The sequence below is a fragment of the Lactuca saligna genome, chromosome 8, assembly GCF_052625555.1.
Source record: "Lactuca saligna cultivar CGN05327 chromosome 8, ASM5262555v1, whole genome shotgun sequence".
NCBI classification, from domain to species: domain Eukaryota; kingdom Viridiplantae; phylum Streptophyta; class Magnoliopsida; order Asterales; family Asteraceae; genus Lactuca; species Lactuca saligna.
This window is the reverse complement of record NC_136424.1, coordinates 7,794,961-7,807,660: the sequence shown is the minus strand read 5'-3', so window position 1 is coordinate 7,807,660 and position 12,700 is coordinate 7,794,961. Positions and strand designations below refer to the sequence as shown.

The window sequence follows — 12,700 nt, the reverse complement described above, 5'->3', positions numbered from 1 at the left end:
GACGGTATAAATAAACCTTTCATGGACGATAATCATTTTTTAATGAAAAAACTAGACCGTTTCCATAAAAACAGCCTAACCACAGGGACGAAAATTGCAACTTTATCAATAATGTGATTTGATTTTTTGTTCGGGTTTTGACTGTAGAGGTGTAAAACATTAATGATGGTCGTAAGGTGGTTCATAGATTTTGTTCGTTTTTATCTTTTTTCAATGACGTAGTCAAGTCATGAAAAGCTGTCAATCTCCTGTCTCTCTCTCCCTCACCTACAATCACATAATGACAAGCCTTCTCGATTTCACCCTATTCAAATCCCAACATTTTTTTATATTTTTCTGACGCAGAAGAAGTTCAATTCATGATTTGGCTCTTTTATAAAATCATCAACCCCGGATTTCCTTGTTTGATTGAGATTCAGCTTCTTACTACATCACGTAAGCTTATCCAATCTCATTGCCTGTCCTTTCTGTGAATCGAGTTTACTAGAGTGATCTAGTTGCTGTTTTTTTAATTGATAAAATTCGAGCGCGATTTTGAATACGAGTTTCCGGTTTTTAGTCTATATCGTCTCACAGTCGTATTTTCTTTGAATTTCGACGAATCGAGCGAGAAGATTTGAGTTAGGTATGATGTCATGCTGATTAAATTTTCTCCCTAACCTTCATGGATCATCATTATCGTCTTCTGTGCTAGTTTATGCTCTAGTTTTCTGTGCATTGATCGACTCTGTTCTAGTACTTGCGCTTTCCACTCCTGGTGTTTGATGAAAATCGTCTATTTAGTGCATTTGAACTAATTGATGTTTGTTACATTTTCAAAAATTTCTAATTATCTAATAAGTTGAACAGTTTACTAACTATCTGATAACGATTCTCTTGTTTATTTCAGGGTGATTCTTCTGTCATGTAAAAAACCAACTGATATGGATCATTCATGAAGTGCTTGAGCTTACTTGTAAGAGACTTGAGTGTTAACTAATTGGTGAGAATCTAAGCTTTCTTGCAAAAAAATGGCTATGGCTCCTCCCATCAAAGTGTTTCTAGGCTCTTTCGCGTTCGCTGTATTTTGGGTATTAGCGGTTTTTCCTGCTGTCCCTTTTATGCCAATCGGAAGAACAGCAGGGTCTCTCCTTGGTGCCATGCTCATGGTTCTTTTTCAAGTAATAACTCCAGATGAAGCTTACGCTTCCATTGATCTTCCAATCCTTGGCCTCCTCTTTGGTACAATGGTTGTAAGTGTTTATCTGGAAAGAGCAGATATGTTCAAATATTTAGGTAAGTTACTCGCATGGAAAAGTCAAGGATCCAAAGACTTACTCTGTAGAATCTGCTTAATATCCGCTGTTTCCAGTGCTTTTTTCACTAACGACACATCATGTGTTGTGTTAACTGAATTCGTACTCAAAATAGCAAGACAACAAAACCTTCCACCACATCCGTTTCTACTAGCACTTGCTTCAAGTGCAAATATCGGGTCATCCGCTACACCAATAGGCAACCCTCAAAACCTTGTGATAGCAGTTCAAAGCAAGATACCATTTGGGGAATTCTTGTTTGGGATTGTGATGGCGATGTTGGTGGGCGTTTTCGTAAATGCGCTGATTCTGTTATGTATGTTTTGGAAGGTGTTATCTGTTCAAAAAGACGAAGAAGAACCTCCTGTTGAAGTATCACCTCAAGAAGACGTGAATTCCCATCGATTTTCACCAGCTACAATGTCACATCTTTCATCTCAAAATTCTCACGAACTTGGTGCTAGTTTGGACGCGATGAGTCATCCGCCAGGTGTCAACGGAACATTGGATAATCTCACTCTCAGGAACCGTATAACTTTAAGTGATGAGATCCACACCTCAAAAGACATTACAGGTACAGACAACGGAAACGGAATCGGGAATGGCGATTCCTGTTTGGGTTTGGAGGAAAAGGATGAAAAGTCTGCGAAATGGAAGATAATGTTATGGAAAACAGGGGTTTATGTGATTACGATCGGAATGTTGGTTTCGTTTCTAGTGGGGTTAAACATGTCATGGACTGCAATTACAGCTGCTTTGGCTCTTGTGGTTGTTGATTTTAAGGATGCAAGGCCATGTTTGGAGAAGGTTTCTTATTCGCTTTTGGTATTCTTTTGTGGGATGTTTGTGACTGTTGATGGGTTTAATAGAACAGGAATCCCAAGTGCAATGTGGGATTTGATGGAGCCTTATGCACAAATTGATCATATTTCTGGTGTAGCAATTCTTGCTGTTGTGATAGTTGTTCTATCAAATCTAGCTTCAAATGTGCCAACAGGTACACTATTTATCTCTCTCTTTCCATCTAGTCTTCTTTTTTTTTTATCATTACCTTGGATTTGCTTTTAACATTTAAAAACTCATTTTTAGCTTTATTATAAGTGACTTTACTTTTTTGGTCCCTGGGTATGGTTAATTTTTGCAAATTTAGCAAACGATGATTTAATTTGAGTAAATTACATTTTGGGTCACTGATTTTTGCAACTTTTCCCTTGCAATTTTGGTCTTTATTTGAGAACATTTTTTCGTACATGTTACAAATAAAGAGGTTGTTTATGGTCCTAAAGTATAGCTTACTTATTCAGTTTTGGTCCAAAAAATATTACAAAAGCTTAAATAAAGACCAAAATTGCAAAAGAAAACTCTTTGGGGTCAAAACTAAAAACAAAAATCAGCTATATTCAGACAAAAAAAAATGTAACTTATTATAGATATTTGAATTGTAAAAGGGGCCAAAAAACTTAACAACGGACCAAAATCACAAGAGAAAACTATTAGGGACCAAATTTATAAAATAGCAATTACTCAAAGACCAAAAATGTAATCTAGTCGAGACCAAATCGAAAACAAAGATAAAAGTTGGATTGAAGCATTAACCTTTGGGATACGATAATGACTATTCTTGTAATTTACACCGGATCTTAATTTTGCAGTGCTGTTGCTGGGGGCAAGGGTGGCGGCGGCGGCGGCTAGTATATCGCCGGAGAAGGAGAAGAAAGCGTGGCTAATATTGGCGTGGGTTAGTACGGTTGCCGGAAACCTTTCTCTACTGGGATCGGCGGCGAATTTGATTGTATGTGAACAAGCTCGTCGTGCACAAAATTTTGGGTATAATCTTACGTTTTGGGCTCATCTCAAATTTGGTGTTCCTTCCACGATTATCGTTACAGCTATTGGGTTGACATTGATAAGGGCTTAATAAAGGTAACATATCCATAATCTTCCTTCATCTTTTCTACATTTCCTTTTAGGTTTACGTAAAGAAAATTTTCAGAAAAGAATACCAGTGTTTTCACCCGATATATATATATATATATATATATATATATATATATATATATATATATATATATATATATATATATATATATATATATATATATATATATATCAAGTAGTTGTTTTTTTTAATAAGATTGGCTCAATCAAGTAATTTGTGCAGCCATGGGAATATGTATGTCTTGTTATTATCAAGTTTAATGTAGTTGATTGAGTGTTCAAATCTACAACCAACTTTTGTTTAGCTTTGTAAAATGTATAAAGTTTCACCTTTTTTCTTGTAAAGCCAATATTGGATGTGAGAGAATGATTTGAATTTAAACCCAACTCTACTTGTATGAAGTTAGTCGTGTTTGTATTATACTAAGAATCGATAATAGACCTTGACCAACATGTGGCGACATGTTCGGATCAAATTATAAATGGGGTGAAATAATATTTTTACTATCTTATTTGTTTGAGCGAAATTCGAAATAAAAATTAAATGGAAGGAATATAAAAGTTGGGGAGATAAAAGTGCAAGATTCGAGATGTGAGAAGAGAGTCTTTTTTTTTAATGTGTTCATATGGTTTATCCGGTTTGTCATAAAATCAAGAATCAATTAGTATGTAAATTGTTTATTAGTCTTTTGTAAAATCAAGAATCAAACTTAGTATTCATAGTACTAGTTTCATCACAAAGCATAAGCATCATGATATAGTTTTATGTTTAAAAACAATTTTGGATGACTATCAACAAACATCAAATGCTAATATGTTGCCCTCGTTCTGAAGGGGGCATGTGTTTAAAGTTTACGCATGTATACATTTTGGACCGCATAATTCAAATTTTTTTGTATTAATCATGTAAATTTACAATCACATAATATGTTCATGACAATAAAATCACCAACATTCCCTGGTAATTCTCTGATATTCACAAAATTAACAAACAAACAAAAATATGTACATAAATAAAAAAAATTCACAACGATTGAATTTTCAACGTCGTATATTACACATTCCAAATATTCAAGAACCAACATGTTAGATATTTCAACCATCAACACATTTGAATACTTAAATATGACATGCATATAAGTTTTCAAGTCCTAGACTAGTACTATAACTTAACACTATTATAAGTTGTGTATCCGTCCTTCCTTATCCATCATTTTGGAGCAAATACAAAACCAAATTCAGCTTCTTAAGTGACTAATCTTCACCCATCATATTAGTAATTTGTTTTATCATGTACATGCATTTATGTTATTTTTCAAAGGATCTAGTGGCGATCCGCGACCATGGGGTGTATGGGTGGTGCAATTGTACGAGGCCTCCAATCATAAGGGCCTCCAAATTCAAGGTCATATATTTATAGTTATGGTATAATTTTTTTTCAAGAAAAATATTTTTATACGTTATTATTAAAAAATAGTCATGTCAACTAGTCTTGCACAATGTGAATATATCATTTTAAAACATTAAACCTATACAGACGAGTTGTTCAAAACTCAATCAAAGTGAATATATCATTTCAACATCATAGTATCATAAATAGTCAATGTGGAAAACTCTAAGGGATGTTATGCAGTCCCATCGGGCCCTTCCCTTTGGAACCAGAATTAATTAAAACCATAAACATAAAACTATAAGCACAAAGCTTAGTAAGTTCTCCAAAATACCAAATACTATACATAGAATAGATAATGTTATGTGCCAACCATAGTCTTACAATTTACTATCATGTCATGGGCTATATCATCTTTCCTTGCCAAGCCGGGGTCAAAGCCCAGGTCTTACAAACAAGTGTCAAGAGCCACATCCTGGTCTTCCATGCAAGCATCACAATGACAACTAGCTTCCTATATATAGCTACTAGGGTCCAGAACCTGGTCTTGCATACAATTTGTTGGGAGCCATATCCAGGTCTTTCGTACAGTTGCTAGGTGCCACCGCCTGGTCTTCCTACATAACATAATCCAATGGGTCGATATTGGTATCTTCGACCCACAAGTACAGTGAGGAGACTCGCCTGACTTACAAAGAGTAACACCGTAAGTTTTCAAACAAAATTTTCATTTAAAAAAAACAACAATTATCTCATTTCAAAATCACAAAAATCCCACAAGTATCAAGTTATCAAAACACATGTTCCAAAACTGAATATATCACAAATCCAGGATCCTCCAAAAACATAGCTCCAACTCGGGTGTGTATGTACAATCAAGCTTGTGCCTTCACGTGATCCTGAGAGGTACATGAAACACATAACACATAATACCACACACAACTTATTAGACACTCGGGGCTATAAATCAATAAGACCCTCCGGTCAATCTGTCTCAATGGGACCAGAGCCCTCTCGTCCCACAGCTCGAGTGGACCCTCCGGCCCTAACTCAGTAGCTCAGAATAATACACAACACAAATCACAAAGACATAATGCAGGATATCACAATACAAGGTCAAACAATTACCACTTTAGGTAAAGTATAGTGAGAAGACTCACCTAGTAAGCTAGCAAGTAATAATCTCGTACACGACTCTCGTACTTGCCTTCGCCTAACACATAAGATAATAATCTCTAATTAACACTTAAATCACGAAACGAAATAAACTAGGTTATTATCTCTCTTAACTCTTAGAATTGGTAAAAGACCATTTTACCCCTCCATGGTTCCTATTCTCCCTGCCTTGACCAAACCCTAAAGTCAACAGAAGTCAACACTCGAGTCAACTGTCATGTTGACCTGACTCGCCGGGTGCATCTATGTGACTCCGAGTCCCCCTTGTTTCTTCAGAACATCGCGAAAACCCAACTCAACTTGTCGAGTTGTCCCATCAACTCGCCGAGTTACCTGTGTCCAGACTTATCGGGGAAAACCCTAGCCGACTCGTCAAGTCAGCTCGTTGACTCAATGAGTCCCTTTATTTGGAATTCTCATTCAGACGTTTTAAGGCAGATCTACCCCTCCACACTCTAGATATAGGCTCCCAAGGCTCGAATGTCACGTAAAGCTTCGATCTTTATGTTCATGTATGGCATATTTTGCTCCACAATGCCAATACAACTCTAAGAAAGATGTTAATGCTCAATAACTCTTATATGGCTGAATAAAGCTGGGACCATTGGACTCTATGGACCTCACAAGGTCCAGATCTGAAGTCTAGACCTCATGATAGACTCAATGCACTCAGTGTCCCAATAAAAAGGTGATAAGAACCCTAAACTTCCATAATCATGAGATCTAACCACAGAAGCTTTGGAGAATATATCACTGATTCCAACAGTTCCTCCTCGATCCTTGATGGATAACCTTCTTCTTCTCCTCAAAAGATGCACTAAATTACTCAAAGATTAGCCTTAGAACTCTCTTAGCTCACTAAACACGTTTAAGGTTTCACACATGGAAGTTGGGCACCTGGTGAGGCGCAAATGAGGTCATAAGTGCTCTTAAATAGGCCCCAACCCCAGGGATTTAGGGTTTCATCTCACAGCGCCAACTCAGCGAGTCGGCTCTCTAACTCGCCAAGTTGGTTCTTAGACCCACGTGGTCAAATCAGTCTCTACTCGACGAGTTGAGGCACCAACTCGTCGAGTTTCTCAATAGATCTCAAAAACAAATAAATATATAATATATATGGGAGTCCGAATGTTACACAAAGTTGACTATAACTCAACTCAATACCACGTCAACCACATCCTACAACACTTATTGCCAAAAAATGGGTGCTAAACACCTCCTAACAAACAATACAAGGAAAACCTAAGTCTAACTTCTAAAAATGGAATTTCGACCAAAAAGTCAATCCATGCCAAAACTCAATGGTCAAAGTCAAAGTCAACAGCCGACAATGTCAACCAAAGGCCCTCACGTCGTGATCAGCCCTTGGTTACGTTGTGAGAGTTCACTCGACCTAGTTCCAACTCGACTCACTCCAATTCAGCCAACTCAGTCACGTATATCTCATTTGGCTGACATCACGATGTGAGCATCACTCAGTCACGTTGTGAGCCCCAAAGATTCAACAATTTATGGGCCTTTTCATGGTCATGTAGTGACACACCTTGTATCACGTCATGGCTATAGTATGATGCATAAATCTAAATATTTAAGTCCTTAATCCATTAAGCCTTTCACTCTAACTTTTCTAGAAGCTAAAGGGGTCTCCAAAGGTCCACAAAAATGATTACTTGATGGATATGCATGCCTTATGCATTTCCTCTATCCATTCTAGGTTAAACATGAAGAGATTGCACCAAAACTCATATATATGAATCCAATCCTCAACCAACTTCTAGATCTGAAGATTATCATACTCAAGGGACCCTTGGAAATCATAAAGTTGCCAACTTTATGTGTTCCTTCCATTCAAACTTGCTTGAACATGAAAAAAACATGGGATAACAACTTAGATCTAACCACTTTAAGCAATAAAATTTGAGGCTTTGACACTTACAAAGATCTAGAAAGAATATGAGACGTTGATGATGTTGTTTCCTTGCAAGTTCCACTAATAGAGCACATTCCTCTCCTTCTTCAAGCCAACAAATGCTCCAAAAGGCCAAGAATCACCATGGGAATTAGGGCTAGGGTTTTTCTAAGGTAAAAAGGGTGTTTGAGGCTGGTAATGAACCCTAAAAATGACTTAGAGGGGCTTAAATACGAAGGAAAACCTAAAAGATCATGGACTTGGGCTACAGTAGTTCTCACGTCGTGAGACCTTATGCCTCATGTTGTGAGAACTTATGCCTCGTGTCATGAGATTGGTCCTGAAACGCGTTTCTCATATTTACTCTTGTCATAGTGTGAACACCCAATGGTCACGTTGTAACACTCGATTTTCTCCAAAAATCAACCTTTTGACTCTTTGAAACCGTAAATAAATCCATCTTGGAAAACAGGTGTTACACTGATTGGGTTTATCAACAATTTAAAATAAATCCCATCATAAATTAAAGAAAACAAAAATAATAAATCAAAACCTAAGAAATCTAATTGTCCAGGTAACATGTCAGGAGAATCATCGAAAATCATTTTTTGTCTCTCTCGGAAGAAAGTATGATTGCAAATGTGAAAGCAGGATTGAATATGCGAAAGAAAAAGTAACTCAAGCTCTTGAAATTATATAAGTTTCACATAAACTTGTTGATGAAAAGGCATGTATAAAGATAAAAAGTGAACCCACTTGTATAGAAGAGTATGAACTTGACGAATGTGACTTTATCACTAGTATGGTCATGATATCGTATATTGCATAAAGTAAATAACCTAAGCATAAAAATACAATATGAAATCATGTGTATTGATAAGGCAATAAGTAGCATGTGAGAACTTATTAAGTTTTTTTTAAAGACTACCGATAACAAAGTTTTGAGAATGCTTTGAATTATGTCATGGCTATAGCTTCTAATTTAAGAATTTATCTTATGTTCATTGAGAAAAAGAATAAATTGAGAATTAAAAAAATTAAGAATTTCATATATGCTATTTTTAAACATCAAAATATCATATTTACCCAACGTAATTTCTAAATATCATATTTACCCTTCATAAAATTTCAAAATATCATATTTACCCTTTATTAAATTTCAAAATATCATATATGTCCTTTTTAAACATCAAAACATCATATATGCCCTTCTTAAATTTTAAAATATTGTTCATGCACTTTTTAAACATCAAAATATCAATGGTAATATCTAAAATCTCATCCATCTACAATATGATAATGATCAAAGACAACAAAAACTAAACAATCAAAATATACATTCAATAGAAAGGTTGAAGATGAATCTTTTTGTCTGTCAAGAGACCGACATTCCAACAATTTAGAAGTTCACATTCCATTATCATAGACATCAGGATAATATGGTTAAATTTTCTTAATTATTATAATAATTCTAAGTTATAAAAATGATTATAAAATATTAAAAACATTATAAAAAAAGATTTGACAAATATGATATTTTGAAGGTTTATGAAGGGTAAATATGATATTGAGAAATTAAACTGGACAAATATGATATTTTGAAGTTTAAGAGGGGCAATATGAAATTCTCCCTAAAAAAATGATGAGAATAATGTTGATTCATTGGAACTAGTACATGAACTTTCACCTTAAGAATTATTTTGGATTTAGAATTTTATGCACATGGATGATCAAGTTATTGGTTCATTAGAGTGGAGGTTTGAGTAATAGAAGCAACATGAAGACATTTTTGGAATCTTATGTACAATAGAAAAGTTGACGCTATTAAATAGTGATGAACTAAGTCCAATTGCAAAAATCTTGAGAAAAATGTTACAAAATTGTCACATCTATGGTGATGATTTATTCAATGAACTGATATTGTTTAAAAAACACTTATCAACTAAAGATAATACAACTCTCTCAATACTAAATACCTTGAAAATGATAAACAATTATCTAGTTTTTTGACTAGCATGTTAAATATTATTGAATGTTCCCATTATGCATGCATCAACGGAAAAAAGCTTTTCAAAATTAAATTTTAAAATCTTATTTGCGATCTATCACGTCTTAAGAGATATTAAATCCAAAGTTGTCAAGATCGGGATCTTACCCAATATCATTTTATGTTTTACAAGATCGTGTTCGTAAGATCCTACTAAAATGAACTCGTATTCAAATTTGTTTGTAAGGTAATTAGTGTGAAATATACATTATAGCTTGATATTGATGAAGATGTCGATATGGACTTAACTTTAACTTTTCAAACACAAATTATAATTTTTGTTTATGCAAACCATAAAAATTAAAAAAAAAAACATCTTAATCACAAAAAAAGGATCATTATGATCATGTACAAGTAAAGTCTTAAGATCACGAATGGAATATCATAAGTGTGACCAGTCTAATTCAATATGAATCGATAAAACTCTACGAGACTTCTTGTAACTTGCGATGCTCGATTTCAAGTTGAATAGATGAATTTTTAAAGCTCGACTATATAATAAAACTAGAGAGGTGAGATCGGATCATGTTAAGATCTTAAGATCCTAGTCGGGATCTTAAGATCCCACTATAGATCTTGCTTCAGATAGATCATAGTGAAATTGGGATATTTTTTGGCTTGTAAGATCTTAAAATCCTAAGATTTTAATATCACGATCGGCATCTTAACAAGCATTATTAAATACTTTGGATTTGATTTCAATTGAGAATGAATTTCTTAAAAATACTAATTATGAATATGTAATAGATGAATTTGCTTCAAAAATGCTAAAATGTCTATGTTCAGAAAATAGTAATGCATTGGTTGTTTATCTTCTTTTTGAAAGTTGTTTATAATATTTGATTTTACTAGTATAAGTGGAGACCGGTATATGATGTTGAAGTAGTGATTTTATGATATTTATGTTACCAACTTTAAGTTTTGAATTTAACTATAGAGAATTTACTTAATAATACTTTACAAAAAATAAAAATAATAAAAAAATAAATTTGGGGGTCTCACTTTGATTTTCGCACAAAACCTCCAAAATGTTAACATTGAGCCTGAAAGGAACTAATAAGAAAATGAAACTGTCGTTTGCAGTTTCGAACAAATGCATGTGAAGATTTATGCATGTGTGCCTTCTTCTCTTCTTCTTCAAGACAACAAATGCTCTAAAAGGCTAAAAATCACCAAGAGAATTACGGCCAGGGTTTTTCTGGTTTCTGAGGTAAAAGGGGTGTTGGAGGCTGGTAATGAACCCGAAAAGTGACTCCGGTGAGCTTAAATACGAAGGAAACCCTAAAAGATCATGGGCTTGGGCTACAAAATTTTTCACGTCGTAAGATTGGTCCTGAAACATGTTTCTAATATTTACCCTTGTCATATCGTGACCGCCCAATGGTCACGTTGTGACACTTGATTTTTTCCAAAAATCAACATTTTGACTCTTTGAAATGCTAAATCAATCCATCCTGGAAAACAGTGTTACACTGATTAGGTTTATCAACATTTTTTTTTAATCTCACCATAAGTTAAAGAAAACAAAAATAATAAATCAAAACCTAAGAAATCTAATTGTCCAGGCAACACATCAGGAGAATTATCGGAAATCATTTTTCGTCTCTCTTGGTGGAAAGTATGATTGCAATATGAAAGCAGGATTGAATGTGCGAAATAAAAAGTGACTCAAGCTCTTGAAATTATATAAGTTTCACATAAACTTGTTGATGAAAAGACATGTATAAAGATAAAAAGTGAACCTACTTGTATAGAAGAGCATGAACTTGATGAATGTGACTTTATCACTAGTATGGTTAGGGCATCATATATTTCATACAGTAAATAACCTGAGCATAAAAATACAATATGAAATCATGTGTATTGATGAGGCAATAAGTAGTATGTGGGCATTTATTAAGTTTTTTTAAAGACTACGGATACTATAGTTTTGAGAAGGCTTTGAATTATGTCATGGCTATAGCTTCAAATTTAGGAATTTATCTTATGTTCGTTGAGAAAAATAATAAATTGAGAATAAAAAATGATGAGAATAATGTTGATTCACTGGAACTAGTACATGAACTTTCACCTTAAGAACTATTTTGGATTAAGAATTTTGTGTACATAGTTGATCAAGTTATTGGTTCATTAGAGCGGATGTTTGAGCAATACAAGCAACATGGAGACAATTTTGGAATCTTATGTACAACAAAAAAGTTAAAAGTCGTTTAATACTAATGAACTAAGTCTAGTTGCAAAAAAATGTTTAGAAAAATGTTAAAAAGTTGTCACATCTCAGACATCTATGGTGATGATTTATTCAATGAACTGATATTGTTTAAAAAATACTTATCAACTAAAGATAATACAACCCTCTCAATACTAAATACCTTGAAAAAGATAAACAATTATCTAGTTTTTTTACTAGCATGTTAAATATTATTGAATATTCCCATTACACATGCATCAATGGAAAAAGGGTTTTCAAAATTAAATTTTAAAATCTTATTTGCGATCCACCACATCTTAAGAGATATTAAATCACAGGTTGCCAAGATCGGGATCATACCCAAGATCATTTTATGTTTTACAATATCGTGATCGTAAGATCCTACCAAAATGAACTCATATTCAAATTCATTTGTAAGGTAATTAGTGTGCAATATACGTTATAGCTTGATGTTGATGAATCCGTCGATATGAATTTAACTTTAACTTTTCAAACACAAACTATAATTTTTTTTATGCAAACCATAAAAATTAAAAAGAAAACATCTTAATCACAAAAAATGATCATGTACAACTAAAGTCTTAATATCACAAATGGAATATCATAAGTGTGGCCTGTCTAATTCGATATGGATCGATAAAACTCTATGAGACTTCCTGTAACTTGCGATGCTCGATTTCAAGTTGAATAGATGAATTTTTGAAGCTCGACTATCTAATAAACTAGAGAGGTG

General features: G+C 34.0%; 1 protein-coding gene across 1 annotated transcript; it reads left to right on the top strand.

The window, feature by feature from the left end:
• The first annotated feature begins 1,010 nt into the window (after positions 1-1,010).
• On the top strand, positions 1,011-3,333 carry LOC145010941 (Divalent ion symporter). The gene is made up of 2 exons (XM_078969533.1): positions 1,011-2,292; positions 2,948-3,333. Exons 1-2 carry the CDS (start codon positions 1,011-1,013, stop codon positions 3,211-3,213), a joined length of 1,548 nt encoding a protein of 515 aa, XP_078825659.1. The 3' UTR covers positions 3,214-3,333.
• Positions 3,334-12,700: the final 9,367 nt, after the last annotated feature.

Bases quoted from the DNA above. Each gene is read 5' to 3' on its own strand.
- LOC145010941 (XM_078969533.1), top strand. From the start codon at position 1,011: ATGGCTATGGCTCCTCCCATCAAAGTGTTTCTAGGCTCTTTCGCGTTC. The intron at 2,293-2,947 runs GTACACTATTTA...TTAATTTTGCAG, and splicing joins AGCTTCAAATGTGCCAACAG to TGCTGTTGCTGGGGGCAAGG.